The 18206-nt window shown below is 36.6% G+C and overlaps 1 protein-coding gene across 4 annotated transcripts in view; it reads right to left on the reverse strand.

Moving 5' to 3' along the window:
• SKIC3 (SKI3 subunit of superkiller complex) overlaps positions 1–18206 on the reverse strand; it is a 48082-nt gene that overhangs the window by 27467 nt on the left and 2409 nt on the right. For all 4 annotated transcript variants that reach the window (XM_021541531.2, XM_077790132.1, XM_021541534.2 and 1 more), the window contains 14 exons: positions 17441–17532; positions 16723–16798; positions 14944–15084; positions 12826–12924; positions 12617–12725; positions 10697–10837; positions 9316–9417; positions 5757–5890; positions 5036–5122; positions 4844–4947; positions 4606–4732; positions 3224–3403; positions 2685–2809; positions 1966–2219 (listed from right to left, as the gene is read on the reverse strand). In XM_021541531.2, the coding sequence (XP_021397206.2) occupies positions 1966–2219; positions 2685–2809; positions 3224–3403; positions 4606–4732; positions 4844–4947; positions 5036–5122; positions 5757–5890; positions 9316–9417; positions 10697–10837; positions 12617–12725; positions 12826–12924; positions 14944–15084; positions 16723–16798; positions 17441–17532 (1771 nt within the window). The remainder of the gene's footprint in view (positions 1–1965; positions 2220–2684; positions 2810–3223; positions 3404–4605; positions 4733–4843; positions 4948–5035; positions 5123–5756; positions 5891–9315; positions 9418–10696; positions 10838–12616; positions 12726–12825; positions 12925–14943; positions 15085–16722; positions 16799–17440; positions 17533–18206) is intronic.

The following is an 18206-nucleotide window of genomic DNA, read 5'->3' on the forward strand; positions in this document are numbered from 1 at the left end:
ATTCTGTTCACATCCTGCTGAGAAGAGGAGTGACAGAGCAGCTTGGTGAACAGCTGATTCGCAGAAAAGGTCAACCCATCACAACTGGAAATAATTCCCACTATGAAAAAGGAACTGCATCATGTAAAAATTTCTAGCATTTTGGAAATAATAACTGCTTGGTTTATACATTTGCTGGCACCAGCAGTGATTCTGTCTGTCAGTAAGTCACTGGATATAAGTGCCATTCATTCTCAGATTATTCTGACAGTACTGAAGCTACCCTCCTCATGCTATTGTAATCCTGCACCTATACCAAAATAATGTTTTGTATGAGTCTTTATCTTGGCCCTCCCAGAAGTCCCAAGATCATGAGCTTATCAGATGTCAAGATGCTCTGCAATCGAAAAACAAAATGGATTTTATTCCCTAAAATTACACGAAAGATATGCTAAAAAATAAGTATTCTTTAGTAGCACAAAATCAAAATACATTGAAAAGATGCAGTGAAGTAACACCAGCACAGTTATTCTCTCAACTACCAGAGACCATGCTTCCAACAGCTTAAATCAAAACCTGTTCAAATTGACTAGAACAGTTGAAAATGAACACTGGTGGGACAGTCAAAGAACTTCAGAGAGTTTTAAGAAGGTCTACAAAAATTACAATATTGGACCAAACATCATAAGAAGTCTCTAGGAAAGTGAAAGCTGTTTGGAGACTCAAAAGGATTTATAGCTTGCAAACCAGAGATTACAATGTGAGCCTTTATGAAAGAAGACTTGGGAGACGTAAGAAAACATTAAGTATAAAGGCAACTATGGGGAGGAATCTTGATACTGTGTACTTAAGTACTCGAACCGTTTAAATACTAGTAACACTGTCAACTGTTACCTACAGACACTGAAAAAATAATAAGCATATACACAGGTCTCTACAGCACCTTTGCAAACTGCTGCTGCAGTCAGCTCTTACCTTCTTGCCCAACAACTAGTAAAACTGCCTAAATACAATACACTCCAATTCCATTATGGAGCTTTTGTCATGTCACTTTAGGATGGAAAAAAAAAATCACTGGAGTTATACAGAAGAAGGTAGAGAAGTCAACCACACTGTAACGTTTTCAGATTAAAAACCCACTGTTGCAATAATAACCCAGCATTTCTGAATTAACTCTTCCAAGAAACAGTTTAGATTGATCCAGAAACCAGAAGACCTTATATTCAATGAAAGAATAATTACCAATTCAAAATAGCATCAAGCAGCAAACAGCACCTTCTTCAGATTGGTATATGGGGTGAGAATGATTGAACACTAAGTGGCAGGGAGAACGCAAACAGAGCAATTATTCATTTTTAATGAAAATTTCATATACTCCCTGCATTATATAACTTCAGAATCATAGTCCCATAATGAAGAAATTCCAATTGCCCCACTTCTTTCTACTCCTACCTATATCCTGAACGTCTCTACCCCTTGCACCTGTAACACTTGAGAGACCTCTTTGGATTCACTGCTATTTTTTACTACTTGTAAAAGCTCAGAGGGGTCTGAATCACTAGACTAACAAAAGAAGTGAGGAATCCATGGTCAGGAGCAGAAGAAAATCAGCAGTCTGATTTCACTGCCTGTTGAGCCAGCATTTTACTGCTTAGGTAAAACTGCAGCACTGTTAGATGGCTTCTTCTATGTATCTTCAATTCTTCTACTCATTTGGCCTGGTAGCCACATAGGATTAACTACCTTTTATACTTGCTTGAAAGAGAAATAATCACTCATATTCATCATGATTTAAGAGTTTTTCAGGTATTTGTACTACTACAAACTAGCCTTCATGTGAGGGACCTCACGGCCCTACATACCCAAAATACAACTCTATCCTTCCATATAAGAAAACCTCAATACACCAAAACTCCTCCAAAAGACTGAAACACTACAGTTTGTAAAGGGAGGAAAAGTGAACACTTTCAAATTCAGACATACTACCTTTCAGTGCAGGCACATAGTCTTCTGTCTTCTTTAATATTTGTTGATAGGTAGCTATAGCATTTTTGTATTTGCCTAGAATTTGCTCAAGTGCTGCAGCTCTGTAAATGCTGTACATGAGCCCTGGGTTCAGCTCACTTGCTTTCCTGAAGGATTTCAGAGCTGTTGAGTAGCTACCTCTGTTGAAGTAAGCCTCCCCTAGAGACTCCCAGCAGTTGGAATCCTTTGGATCAGCCCTGAGAGCTGCCTGCAAACTGAAGATATCAAGACATACATTAAATGAAATGTGATACTATTTAACATAAATTATTTCCTTTCATTGTATGTGCTCAGGACACTAATTTTACAATACATACACTTCAGGACACAAATTCACAATTACATAGAACTTTTAAACAAAGCATGATAGCTTTTTTATCTTCAGAGGGCATTACACAATTTTAAGAATTGTATCTCACTGTGGCTATTCAGTGTTATAGCAGCTTGTCTGTGCCTGTCACCAGGCTTGCTAGTACAAAACACTGCTATGTTAACAAGACTACATTCAGTGAATTGTAGAAATGAAGAGAAATGAAGAGAAACACAGCTTGCTCAGACCCATTTCCCTTTGTTAAGTACAAGCTATAATCACCTAACTTATGTTGAAAACTTGCTATAAGCAAAAACCATTTCATCGGGATTTGTAGGAAAGTATTTAAACCAACCACCAGTTGTCTTACTCAGACACTGCTTGTGATGGCTGCCCAATTCTCAAGTAGTAAAGACCACGATGAAGCCAGGCCCATTTTGCTGTACCAGGTCTTGCTTTTTCAGTTACCTCATTCAGGATTGACAGAGCAGTGTCCTAACAAAGCACCAAATGCCAAGTTAGTAAACAAAAAACATTTAAAAAATATTCTTGTAACTTTCTATGCTTTCCCCAAAGCAGAAAGGTGAAGGATGGAAAAAAAAAAGTTGCACAAGCTAAATAAAAACTCCCAAATCTCTCTTTATGTTCTCTACTGAAAAAAATCTGTCATCTATATCACACATGATGACTCTACTGTAATGCTTGGTTCTCCCACCCTTCACCCAAATAAATTTAATTTGGAATTGGAACAAAAAATTGAAACAAGTCCAACTATAAAACCTACTAAGCAATGAAAAACATTTGTTTTCTTATCTTAAATACAGAGGAAACCTGAAGTAATTCCTCTAACAGGAGGATTAATAGAAGAACAACAAACAGCAGTAATCTAACATTCTGAATCTTCAGTACCATGTCTCCAAGTTCCACACTTAAGTTGACAGCTGCTGTTCCAGATTCTTCATCCGTCTCATCCAGTTCAAAAGCCTTTTTATAGCAACCACGAGCTCTACTTTTGTCCCCAGCAATGTCTCTGTAGTAGTTACCTAGATAATAAAAGGCACTTCCCAAGTAGCTGTCCAATTTTGCAGCCTACAAGGAAATACCAACACACCATCAGACAGCATTCTAAAGAATTATACTCATAGACAGGTGCAGTGATAACAACTTGTTCAGCCTCTGCTTATCATGTTTTTAAGCCCCTTCTTGGACATATTTGAGCTTTTTTTTTTAACTTTTTTTAAAATTGTTTTTTTAAATTGTCAAACTGTTTTTTTTTTTAAATTGCACAGATTACCTGAGCTTTAGATATCTGGAAAATCTGCTACAAATCTCATGACACAAAACATTTTCTACTCAAAGTACTAAAACAGTCGCGCTAGGAGAAAGTAAATCTTTATGACATCTCATATTTTTCATGTTCTACTCTGTTTCAATCATTATGTTCATACTCCTATCATAACTTCAGCCATGTCTAAGGTTTCAGTTCCTTCTTAGATATATTAGGTAGATTTGCTTATAGTTAAGAAACCCACAGCATCCAAGCAGCAGGAAATAGCTTTGTCAATAATAATAAAGATTGCACAAAATGGTTTAGAATTAAAAGAAATGTTCAACTACATTTCCCACTATACTCTGCTGTTATTAAAGTACGAACAGCAGGCAACGATTTGAGTTCTCAATACCTATCATGAAGTTACATAGTGAGTTTACAGTGCCTTGAGTTTTATTTTGTATACTTCCAAGTTACTAATACAGATCCTAAACAAAATATTTTGGATTCGTGTTATGATCTATATTTAGAGAAAAAGCCACAATTACTTAAAACTCAAAGATAAGGAAAAGCATATAAAATTATGGGGCTTTGCCAACTTACATCCTTGGACAGACAATGAAACCCTAACACCATTCTCAATGTTTTTCCTTCACGTTTTTCCATTTGAATTCTGCCCTCCACCTTTCAAAAAGTCTTCAAAGATATATGCTGCATATCTAGAGGCCTCCACTTTCCAGCCCCCAAGGCAAAGGTTGAGGGAATTACACTAAGTTTTGCCAATTCAAAGGCCTAAAGAATTAGTTGAAAAGAGGAAAACAAAAGCAGAAGATTTAAGGTAACTGCACAGCTCTCTGCAATTCCTTTTTGCACAGTAGAACCCAGTATGCAGGCTCTGGATGTTCATACATTGTAACAAGGAGAATATTCAAGTCACTTATTCAAGTCAGTGTATTTTCCATATTTGACTTCTGATGTAGGAAAATACTAATTGTACATCAACAGTTAAAGCAGTCTTTACCTTCAAGAACTGAGTGAGTGCTTTTCCTTTGTCTTTTTTTGCGTCATCATTCATGAACCAGTATGTGAGCCCCAGGTACTGATGATACTCTGCAGTTCCAGCCTTTCTTTCAATAGCATTTAGAAAACTATACAAAATGAACACAAGTCAGGTTAGACAAATTCTCAACAGCTGTAAAACACTGTATTTTACTATCCCATAACAATTCCCTGTTAGAGGAAAGAAAACAAAAGTCTACCTTCTTTCTGCCTGTTCATAGTTCTTTTGGGAATAATGGATGAAACCCTCTAGAGCATGGGCCTCAGCCACATCAGGGTGGGACAAGAGAAGCTCTTCTGAAATCTGCAAAAGGATGTAATTTTCCCCTAGTTACTTCCTCTATGAAATCAAGAATTGTACTTAGTGCACAGGAATAACAAAAAGCACTGACCTTTGAAGCCTGATTCATTAAACCTTTGTTTAGATAAGCCTGACCCTTGAGAGCTGAAATCACTGGATCACTGCTTCCATCTATAATCTAGAACTCCAAGAAATAAACACAATTAATTTATTCTCTCTCCACATTAAGAAGTCAAAGTTGTCAGAAGCAGTTACACTGCATGAAGATAAAGACAAGAAAGCATTTAGGGGTTTTCTCTATTTCCCCTGAGAAGATTTAGAATAACTCTGATGAAGAGCAAGTAGAAGACTGTTAAGGACAAAGGTGCAGAAATATGAAGAACAACAAAGAATGAAACTGTTTGACAAAAAAAAGGGGAAGCAACTTCTGCCAAAGCTTAACAATTCAATCTTTAAAGTAATACGTTCTTCATGACTAATGACAAGTTTGTGATGGACATGGGAGATTATAACATGAATTCAAATTAAGATTGGTAACAGCATAGAACTAGCAAAAAACCAGCAACAGTGAGCAAAACTAGACAAAGTCAAAAGTGACAGCTTCCAAAATTAGAATTGCAGATGAAAAAGAGCTGCAGCAAAGCCTGAAAAAGCAAGGACAGAAGAAGTGTTTGAATTACACAACAGCTAGTAGTAATGGTCTAAACCACGAAGTTGAAAGGAGGCCAGGGTAGAAATGCTTAGCTTAAGTACAGAAAGAGCACTTTTTAATACTTAAAAAAACCCCAAAACATTTTAGTCAATAAAAATACCTGCTCAAGTGCTTTAATGGCTTCTTCTGCAGCATCAGCATCAGCTATTTTAATCAAAGTCTCTGCTTTCAACTGAAGGGCAAGGTTCTTCCATGGAAGATTAGGACTCTCAGGAGTTCCAAGAGCCTCAAGAGCTGTTGACAAGAAGAACCTTTCATCAAGTTAAACGAGAAAAGAAAAAGTACACAGAGCAGCATTCTTCCAAATATATTTTAGAATCTTGTTAACTACAAGGTTAACTACAGATTTTTTTCTGTCTAATAGAACACCATTCAGACTGCTCTCACCCATAAATAAGAAACTGTCCCATAACATCTCTATTTCATTCAAGTTTAACAATTAAGTCAATTCTAGGAGGTCATCTCAGATGCATGGATACTGATTGCTTCCTAGCCACTGGCCTTATAAATGAAGTGCTATCATTTTTCTCATTAGAGTTCTAAAGAAAAAATGACCTTTCAATAGACAAGTTGTTTCACATTTCAGTGTTCAAATGAAAGACTACTACTGAAAACAGGGATTTACCTTGGTTCCTGTACAAGTTACTTTGTTACCCCTTAATGCAGTTCTGATTAGTTTGAATACACAGTATCATCTCACCTCAGACATGGAAGTCTCTGTTGAGCATCACCATTCTCCCAAGGCAAGAACTTTCCTGCATAACTCAATTAATTGTATTTATTTATTTTCATGTATGATGAGCTGTTGTCTAATTTGATACAGCCACTAAGACAGGACAAATAAAAAGCAATGTGTCCCCAAAATTGTCTCCAACTTTCTACATGTTTTGGACTCAAGAAAAGTTTCTGCATCAACAGTTATGTTCCTTTTAGCAAGGAACTTAACTTCTTGCATTGAAAAACAAAACTTCTTTTGTTTGCTCTGAGATTGACATTTTAGTTGCATTTGGCAGTAGTCAGATCTCACACAGAAAAACTAACACTTCATCTTTATTTATATTCCACATCATTTGCATCTTCACAGAGTTCAAAATTATCTCTTCTTTGGGCTGGAAAAAGACCTGACAGGTTTTTAACTTGTTCTCATATGCTGCATTTTTTAATCCATCTCTTCTAGTCCATTAACTTCTACTCTTATTTTTTTTTGGAGATGGGGTAGATCATTACAAAAACTACACGCAGATTTTATTATGCTGCTGAAGTTCTTAAAGCCACTGTGTGTTGAGGGTATGTTTCACTTCTCTGAAACTGCTAATACTTGACTTGCCTGTAAAGCATAGCAGAGGAAAGAAACAGTCCTATTATTTTATATTGAATGAGGACCTTCTGCACTTTTCTTCAGTGAGAATGTAGGGTAGCTTTGTGAAAACGCTTCTTCCCACAACTCCATAATTCCACATTTAAAATAGTGAATAAAATTCTATAGTCTTAACACTCAGTTATGCACTCAGGGAATCACCCTGAAGTTTTGCAGTCTACTCTGCATAGCAGCAAACTATAACCTTATTACTCAGCATTCATAAACAGCAAAAGTATAAGTGAAAATGTCAGGGACACCTCCTTCCAGTCTGAAAATAGATGTTATTGTTACTGTGCTCCACTTTTTAATTTAAAACAAAAAACCCCAACACTCAATGTTACAACTTTGCTTCTTGACTCAAGGCTACTCAGTTTCCTTAAGTCATGTACGGGATCTTACCAACTACCACCTGGCAAACTCCTTTATTTATGAGCTCATGAGCTCCTTGAAGGAGTTTTAAATTAGCAGCTTTAAAAAGGCCATGCTGTCTACCCCAAAATATTTTTCTTTTACTCTATTGTTTCACTATACATTATTTCAACTACTAAATATACCAGACCTGTGTTTTCCCTGAACATTCCTTTTTAAAATTCAGAGCCATGCTACCTATTTCCAAGTATTTGGATGCCAAGACAGTTTCAGCAAGCAATTATGGAAACCACTTAAACCTTCAGCATTTTCATCTCAGTCAGTTCTTAAGTTGGTATTTCATATACGTTCCTTAGTGCTATGTTTTCTTGTCTTGCTTTACATACATTGCTATTAACTGTAATTATAGACAAGTTGTTAGATCAAGCTGCTGAAAAGAAGGGTCATGGTATAAAGTTATTCTGAGATCTTCCATGCTGAACACAGATGGAAAAGAATTTCCTCATTTTTATTCCTTCTCCAATAAACTTCTTTTTTACCTATTTTTGTTGAGTTTTCATTTTTCCCCCACCCAAGTTTACTGGTCTTTTGAATTCTCATTGCCAGGAAGTACTTTCCCTTGATTTCCCACAATCATTTGGCCTGGTCTGTTCAGCCACTTTTACTTCTTCAAGTGTCCTAGATTGACTGTATGATGCTTTTATTTCCAATTGTCTGCCCTGTTTATGTTAAGTAATAAGTTTTGCACCTTTAAAGCTTGTTCCAAGAGTAAAAGAGGGGGGGTAAGAAGTGCAGCGTTTGTTTTCAAGAACTACATTCCTCCTCCACATTCCTGCTCCTGGACTGTGTTGTCTGTAGACATACAGACAGTGAGACAGAGCTCTCCTTTGCTTTTCTAGTTAGTTTTAGCTAGCTGAGGCAAAAAAGTTCCCTGGACTGTGGTTTTTTCCCTTTCTTTAGACTTGCTCTAGACTGAACACCCAGAAGAGCAGCAGCAGCTCACACCTGTGGCCCGGCGGGCCAGGCGTGGGCCGCAGCATTTCCAACACCAAAAAGACTAATAAAAGACTGAGTGAGCCAAGCTGCAGCCTGGGGGATTTTTCTGAGTTTGTCTCTCTCTTGGAGTGGCAAGAAGTTTTATTGTTTAATATTGTTTAAGTTTGCTTGTTTAATAAAGAGGTTTTTTTCCACTTTTCTCCAAAGAGATATCTTTCCCGAACCAGCTGAAGAGAGGGGCCGATTGAATCTATTTCCTAAAAGAACACTTTAGGGGTTCTTTCCCAAATTTACCCTGAACCAAGACATCATGTCTTTCTTAAAAACTTTTCACTGCATTTCTCCCTGCCACAAAAGAAGTCCACTTCAGCTGCCCCTTCATGTATAACCACCAGAGAGTGGCCCTGTTCAGTTGAGATATGCATCACTAGATTGCAATAATTACTCTTACTGCCAGCTAGCACACGCAGAACTTTTACACTCAGTGAGTTTCTTCAGATGCAGCTGTACTACGCATTATTTCTGCATTTTACCTTAACTTGATTAAAAAATAGTTTTTCAGGTTGAAACATTATTATCTACCAGGCTAAATATTTGTGACACCTACCCTTGTGGTTTCAGGCAATCTGCCACTTGCCAACATTGGTCTACCACCAACAGAAGCAGCACAGCAGAACATATAAACCTTCTAAATATACCCATCAGACAACTTTCTGGATCCACTTAGCCAAGTAGTTTCTCTGTTTCTGAGACTAAGCACCATAAGGTGTTTTTCAGCTCTCATAAACCAAGAGAGGTAGCACAAGGTTGAGACTGCAAAAAGCAAGGGATTGTAACTACTGCTAACTCAAGCCTACCACACAAAGGCCACATTGGCTGGACTACCCAAAGCAGTGCAACAGTGCAGTTGCTCTTTAAATCAGCAGGCAGTTACCTTGATTGCAGGACAGGACAGCGTTTCTGTGTTCATGGATTTTCATCTGTGCCTCTGCTAGATAATACCACGCTGCTGGACACTGGTTAGTCTTCTGCAAACCTAGTAAGCATTTAAAAAAGACACTTAAAAAAGGCCTCCATGCAACAAGGCAAAAGGTAGAAAGCACTTAAGTTAGGCTTAATTTTGTATATAACATTACATATACTGAAACTTTCTGCCTTAATTAAAGACTTGTTAATAAAACTGCCTTAACTAAAGACTCGCTAATAAAACTAAATTTCTGATGTATAACTACTAAGTAATGCCTGGAAGCCTCCATACCTAAGATGCAAACACATACCTTATTGGAAGAGACATTATTTTCAAACTCTCTACATTTAAATATTATACCAAGAACCTTGTCTTTGCACTCTCTCTGCTGTAAGTAAAGTCTACATGTAAAAGTAAAAACAGAAAAACAACTTAATATTAATTAAAATAAAATACTATCTTTTGTCAAAATATACAATGGCCACTTCAGCCAGAAGCATTTGTTTTCCAAGGAATACCTTTTCCTCTTCATGTGCTCTCAGGCACATGAAACTTTTATTTCATATTTTAGGCAAGATGTTGTTTCACTGCAGAATATTTCAAAATTCCATTTCAGAAACACTCTTATTCTAAATCTAGAAGAAGGAATGCAGGACATCACAGCATAGTCTGACTGACTCATGAATGCCTACATCCCAATTATCTACCCAGCTTTCACTGTTAGCTGCCACAGCAGCAAAGTGAGAGTGAGCAGTTTCTTTTTCCCACTAGTATACTTATGTGTACTTTGGAAAGAGCTTAGCCATTTCAATACAAGCAAGTTAATTTACAGATGAGTAAGCCAAGTCTTCAGCAAATATGGTTACTGTAAAACAACAACAAAAAAGAAAAAAATCTTACAATATTTCTTTCTAGATACTCAGTGTGAGTCTTTACCCAACTTAAAATGAAGTAACTTCAGAGAAAAGTCATCTTTGTTCAGGAGAGAAATACAGTGACTCTACTAGAGAGGTTGCATTATATTTCAATTCATAAATTCCACATTCCTTCATTTACTGCTGTTGCTTCATTGAGTGTTTCATATAGTTATTTCCCCAATAACAGTAAGATTAAAAATAATTTACCTTAAAACACTACAGAGCTACTATAATATAAATGAAAGGCTTCAGAGATGTTATACTTAAAGCTGTATTTAAAAATCTCAACACAATCAGTGTTCAGCGTTCTTTTAAAAATCTAGCTGGTCTTAGAATTTGCAAACTACTGTGCAAGAATAAGATTCTCTAAATTTTCAACATAAGCTGGTGTTCAAGTTACAGACTACTGACATCTCATATTACACATTTACCTTCAGTAAGACTCTTAACAGCCTCCTTGTATTTATTTTCTTTGAGGCATTTTATACCAAAACAAATAATGCCTGGACCACTGTTTGCATCCATCTCCAAAAGCATAGAGAAACAGTGTAGGGCCTTTTCCGACAAAGTACCTAGTTTGAGAAAAAGACATGTTTTGTAGGGTTTTAGATTAAAAAAATAACTGCAACAGCTTACTTTATCTATGCAAATTATCATTATCCTTTTGAGTTCAAAGTGATTTTCCAAAGGCACTACACACTTATCACTCTCTATCCCATTAAAAAACCACAAAGTAATCTAAATACTCAGTACCGTGACCACAAAATAAACTGACAGTCTGAAACCTGAATAACCACTTTAGTTAAATTATTCCTTTATTAATAAATACATCTACGTCTTTTATTAATAAATATTAATTCCTTCATATGCTTCTCATATAAGTTCAGCTGTATGCCCATATGTCAAAATCTGCCACAAATAAATCAAACTAATTTTCTTCCAGAAGAAACATTGTGTACCTACCAATTTGCTGTGATAAGCTTGCTGAAAGTACCTTGCTGTGAAACCATATAATTTCATGTTTGAGATTAATTTTAACTGATGCCACTAACATTTGATGCTTTGTGTCTGTAGCTGTGATTCTAGACTTGGCAGTATTTACAAAAACTTTGTGACTTCTTGCAACAACTTTCAAACTATTATTTTCCTTAAGAAATTATTGATTCACGTGGCATAATACTTATTTTCATCTGCATTTGCTAAAGGTGACTTTACCATGCATCTAAATTAACAAGCTTATGAGAAGTGCAGGACATGAAGGATTAAAACACATGACTTCAATCTAAACAAACAGCCCAGCTAAAACATAAGCATGATCCTTCCCCCTCCAAGAAGCTTGTCAGACGGTGAGATATTGTCAGTGTTAGTATACAAGAAGAGTGCTAACCTTCTACTTTGAGTTTCTGTCCATTTCTCCAAAATAGAAAGCATATTCAAGCACTACAAATTGCGAGTCTGGGCCTCATTTGTCTTCATACTTTCAAAATAAAGTGAAAAATTCTCATCTGCTTGATTTTGCTACTATATTCCATTTCTTCAGAGCAGGAAAAGCCCTTTTTCTACCCAAGCTGAAAGTTATTTCTAGAGGTTTTCTTTTTCTGATTTTGTTTCCTTGTTTTTAAAAGAAATAAAATCAACTTATGATGCCTTAAAACAATAAAATGAAAAGCTAAAATCTAATAATTACCTTTAAAACTTATGAGAAACTGTCCAACACTATTGCAATGTTTTTTAGTAAATTACTCAAAATAGTAATACATAGTTTCAGATCCCTCCACTTCTGAACACAGAAAGTTTGGTTTTTTCCCTCAAAGAGTCTTATTTTTACTCAGAATACAGATCTAAACACATCCACAAGGCACATTTTCTAATAGAGTTTCACAAATGTTTATCTGTTTTGGTTTTTGCTTTTGTTTTGTTTTTTTCTGTTTTTGTTTTGGCGTGTTGGGTTTTTTTTTGGTGATGAAAGAGAATCTGTGTCAAGAATAACCTAAGCATAGTTCATTGTGAACCTCAGAGCACTGGCTAACACACTTTCATTTTTTATTAAAAGGTCAAGAAACTAATCTTCATTTATCTGGAGAGTCTACCTTCAAGTATAGCATTTTTCTTTGAGACTTCAAAGACTTGGACTTCACTTACAGCAGATTTTTGTTACTTTGAGTCACTACTCAGTTACAGGGCAAGGAAATGACAAGTCATAGGATCAAACACTTTATTTCCAGAAACATAACACAGAAGAGTGTACTTGTACACTCTTTGTGAAAGGTAAAAACTTGTAAACAGATTGTCACAAAATCAACTACTTAAAAAATTTAAGCCCCAGAAATGCCTACATTTATTCTACTCACCTGACTGAACAAAGTGCAAGCAAAGTACTTCCAAAGGGTAACTCATAGTAGGGTACAAAACCATCATATCATGACAGGCCTTTTCCAACCTAGCTACTTCATGAGGAAACTTGAAAAGAAAAAAGAGTAAACAGTCATTTGTGTGAGTTCTCAGATGTGAAATAATACATCTACTTTCTTATTAGAAAGACACTTTAACATAACCTTACTTTTGACAAGCACTGTATGAAGTCTTTGTAAAGATTTTGGTGGTCTTCACCAGGAACAGGGTCAGCAGAGTGAAGCGCATGTTCAAATGCAGTCAAAAGCTGACAAAAAACCAGGAGTGAAAAAAAAATTATTCTAGGGAAATATTATCTTCATAGAATAGAATATTTCAGTTGGAAGGAGCATACAACAATCATCTAATCCACATGCGTCAGCACTTCAGATCTGACCAAAAGCTAAAGCATGTTTAATAAGGGCATTGGCCAAATGCCTCTTGAATGCTGACAGATTTGGGGTGTCAACTGACTTTCTAGGAAGGTTGCTTCAATGTTTGACCATCCTTTTGGCAAAGAAATGCTGCCACATGTCAAGTCCTTGGAACCAGCCACACACATTCTATCACTAGATGCCAGAAAGAATAGCTCAGCACCTCTTTCTCCACTTCCCCAGCTCAGGAAGCTGCAGACAGTAAGAGCGCACCCCTCAGTCTCCACCAAACTAGGAAAACCCAAAATTATCTGCTCCTTAGAGGACATGTTTTCCAACCCTTCCATATTAAAGTGGACAGTTACATGTTATCACCTAGGTTCTACTCATAAAGTTTATACTAGTGTTATGAACAGAGAAAGACATGAAGCAGGTTTCTTATCATGAAGCAGCACTCAGCATCTAAATTGTAGAGTACAAGATGAAGCAATAATATGATAACACAAAATGTGAGATGGTATAAGGAAGGTAAAATTTTTAAAAACATACATTCTTCTTCAAACCTAACCCCAGTTCAAAGAAGGAAATTAGGTTACTATCCTGTGAGGTTAGCTGTCAGCCTTTTTCTCCACTCTGGTCTAGACGTCTAGTCTTTTTTTTCTTGACTCTTTAGATATTGGGAACACAGGCACCAGAGTGCAGGCTTACAAAGCAAGCATGCTAAACAGAAAGTTGTACGTATCTTGTCACTAGAGAAAAACTGAAGTCGGTTGCTGTCAAGTCCACATCCTTCCAGGTTCAGGTGCTTTATTCAAAACTGCAGTAAGCTGTAGATTTGCAAGTGAAACCTATTCCTGAAATTTATGCTATTTTAAAAATATTTTAAAGTTATTTTTTCTTTCCAAAAAAGAAAGCAGTGCTGCCTGAAGCACCCCTTTTCTATGCTAGCTTGTAAGTCAAAACCTTTGCCTTCTCAAAAGCAGAGATCCAGATCCAATTTTCTGCCATCTGAAATAACTTCTATTTGTATTTTTTGCTTTCTGAAACACTGCTATCTAGTGGACTGGAGATGAGAAATTTCCACCTTTCATGCTGAAGGAGGTTAATCTTCCAAGAACATAGATAAATCAGAGAAAACAAAATTAACTTTGTCCACAGAGAACACAGGATGAATAAAACTCATGATTGTTCTGTTTGGTTTCAATCAGCTTTGACACTTTCCTAACAACTTAAAGTTTAATATCTAAAGCAGAAAAAAAAATGAACTAAGACATTCCTAGCTCAGATAAAGAATAGCTACAAAGAAATGGAAAAACCTCACAAATCCATCTCTTCCTACTTGTCTGAAAGCAGGGGGAAGTTTGTTGTTTTGAAGAACATCTGTATTGGTTTTGTGTGGCAAAACTTTGCTAGTGGGAGGCCAAGTGGAGAGGGCTCTATGAGAAGCTGCTAGAAAATTTCCCCATGTCCAACAGAGTTGATGCTACCTGGCTTCAAGACAGACATGCTGTTGGCTAAGGACAAGAGCATCAGCAATGCTGGGAGTGCCTCTGGGGTAACAGATTCAACAAGGGAAAGAAACCAGTGCAACAGCTATTACAGGCAGAGAGAGGAGTGAGAATACGCGAGAGCAAAAAAAGGACCCATGCAGACTGATACTGAAGGACTACACCCTGTAGGATAAACCATGCTAGAACAATTTGTGAAGAACTTAGGTGACTCACTGCACCTAAGGCTCAGCTCAGGCTGCTGCATAGTTGCTGTTTCTGTCAGAAGGTAAAACTGCCCAACTTTCCCTCAGAAGTTTAGTATCTCTGAACATTGAGACAGTCAACTCAGATAAACAACCTTCAATTACTAGTTGCTCTGGACATATACATGTACCTAGCTGAATAAGGAGTGAGAAACATTACCAACTGTCCAGTATTATTATCCTGGTTCTTTGTACTGTCTTTCAGTAACTGGATCATCTTCTTCCAGAGGTGATGAAGCTCAGCCTTTTCTGCACCTTCCTCCTGTTTCATCCTTATTAGTTTCTGCCAAGTTTCAGCCACCTGTCAACAGAAACAAATGATCCATGCTCATTATTCTTTAAAGAGCTGAAAGTCCGTTACAAGCAGTCAACTTGTCACCAAAATTTGCTGAAAACTGGGTAAATTAGCTCCTTAACACCAGTGTAGCTTTTTAGAAATTGGCATTGTTTACTGGGTAAGGGATGCAAGGAGGACTGCTCCACCTGGCGTGCATTCTGATCCTCTGCAAATGTGTTGCTTATACACCGTCACCATATACATATTATAATTGCTTATTAACAAAAATCCTTCCTCTGGTTCAGTCTTTTTATACTCTTGTTTAGGCAGCAGCTGCATTCCTAAGCCAGATGTCCTCCCATTATCTTACTTCCGTCCTTGCTCAGAAAGGAGATCCTGCCATCCTATTTCTTTGCCACAAGTGCACAGACACAGTAGAACCCCTCATCCTTGGGGGTACCCTTTGATACCCTTTGGTATCAAACTCTATCACTCTAGGGTAGACAACAGTAACATTTACAGTAACCCAGATTTACCTGCTTTCTGATTAAATAAATAGCAAATTGTGTGGGACCTTTCTACCTTCCAAGGTACAGTAAGTTAGAGAACATTATAAGTATATTAATTCTGACTCTGGTTCCTGAAGGAAATCAACAGTAAAAGTAGACCTAAAGGTCTAGATCACTACAAACAGAAAGAGAACAAAAGCAGCAGTCCACACTGAAATTCCAGTATTAAAAAGTCAACAGAACTGGAAAGAAAAAATAGGATCCTGAAGGCTAACTTCAGTTTCTTCTGCCATATAGAATAAGTATGCCTTCATATGCTAAACTATCAGCATTAAATTTAATTTAAGAAGCTGGTGTACAATGAGGCTTTGGTAGCTTTCTGCCCCACACTCTGCACTATGTAAAATTTTTAATGTTCCATTGCTGGAGGAGAGGTGGGAAGCTGACATGGAGTACAATCATGCACCACCATATAAGAAAATAGCCTTTGCAAAGAGCAAAGTGAACTGCATGCCTCCAAAATATACATTCTGTAGCAATATTATAGAGCTTGCAGGAAACATTACTGTTGAACCAAGAAGACATTTAACAACTTCACTTTGTGGTACTGACTAGAGTCACAATGATTTCTGCAAAGCTTGTGCTGCTCTGAAGAGGCTTTTCATGTCCTTATCATTGTGTTGGGAATGCAGTACATAAGACATATGCAATTGAGTTCAGGTTGTGTACATATCCCACCTTACCCTCTAAAATGAAGCTTAAGTAACAGCCTAGGAAGGGATCACCCCACCAGTCAAAGGATCATCATCATGTAGCACCAGCCAATCCAGGCAAAGGACACTTGACTCACACATACTGCACATAAATGTGCATTTGATACCATTTTTGACTTCTAGAAATACAACAGAAGAATGATATTCTGCCCTTTCAGTCTCAATACTAATAGTCTCTGCCAGTTCTGTCAGTTTAATGGATTGCATCTAAGTCTCACCCAGTGGAAAAGACAAAATACAGTTAAAATCAGTTCTTCCTGGTGGTGGTCCACAAGGAGATCTTAAGTGGTCTGTGGCCCATAAGAGTTGGGATTCCTTGATGAAAAGTAGTTAGATTAAATGGAAAATGATTGTCAGAAGTAAGAAAATGTTTGACCTACCTCCAAATATTTCTTTTCTTGATGGTATAGTTCCACAAGCTTGTTACATACATCACACCATTTCTGCTTGTCTCCACTAGAAAGGAAGAAAATTCCCCCAAACAAGCTAAGTTTTTCATGTAACAGTGCAATGTTTATCAAATTCTGACAAATAATTTTCAGTAAGTTCAGTTGTCAAATTAATATACAGAATAGATACTAAAAATCACCCTATAAGTTTTACTCATTGCTGCTCTGAGTAAAAAAAAAAAAAATTGCTTTTAGGGACTTCTTGATCAGTTTTCAAAATAAGGGAAAAACCAAACACTCCAGTCAACTACAGTGACAGTGAAGTTAGATTTGTTTAAAACTGTGCCTCTACTAATTACATGGCACATATTCTGTGATCTTAAAGCAGTGAAAAATAAGCCTTCTTATTAATGCAGGCAATGAACCATCAGAGATAAATGCTGCACGGCTGTGAGTTTGGACAGGAATAGGATAACACGGAATTCCCTAAAGTACTAGCCTCAAGTACAAGTAAACTACGAGAGTTTTTTGCTTTACCAAAAGGAACAGGAAAAAGAAACCTTACCTAAGCAGAGAAAACCTTACCAAAAGGGCCAAAGGACTGATGTGAGAAGGTTTTAAAAACCCAAAGTCTATGCTGTACATCACCAATGGCATTCACTGAACTGGAAATCTTGTAACTGAATGTATGGCATTCAATATCCTTTACCTTTCATAAAGTTCCAAGAGTTTTTGGTAAACATCCACTAAGTCTCCTCTGACATCTGTTTGGTTGGGTTTCTCATACAAATTTGCTAATCCCTTAAGGAGAAAAAAAAAATCAAACAAAACAACAAAAAGAAGTAAAGGAAGTAAGATTTGATGACAATGCTTACGTTTTATGAGAGAGATAGCTGTTCTGTATACAAAACCTATTCCATTGCCTTCAATAGGGTCAAGTGTTAAGGCAGTAATCACTGTGCAGAATTCTGCACAGCCCACTCAATCTACTTATATTAAGTAAACAGCTTTCTTCACTTTCTAAACTAATACCAACAATTCTTGTATCTATTACTTGATCTTGTCTGCACAAAAAACAATATAAAACTTCTCTAGGCATTATAACTATATTTGTATATACAGTATGCAAAATACATAATTATATATATATATATATATATATATATCCCCAAGTATTGTATTAAGAAAGCCAGAATCTAATTGCAAAAGTGAGGATACTACAACTTACACTGAATTCAGGCCCCAAGAGTTATATTTTAAAATAGCATTTATACTGAAAATACTAAAATCCTTATTATCTTAGAAAAGCATTGATTGTTGATATCAGCAACAGAGTATGAAACGTTATGTTCCATGAATCAATACATAAAAAAATTGGAGGTTGTAAATCTATATTGCAATAGGCTCTTAATGCACACACCACACAGCTCTTTTAAATGCATACTTTTGCTTTCAAGTAACAACAACATTCATTA

This window comes from Lonchura striata, chromosome Z (assembly GCF_046129695.1).
Source record: "Lonchura striata isolate bLonStr1 chromosome Z, bLonStr1.mat, whole genome shotgun sequence".
Lineage (NCBI taxonomy): Eukaryota > Metazoa > Chordata > Aves > Passeriformes > Estrildidae > Lonchura > Lonchura striata.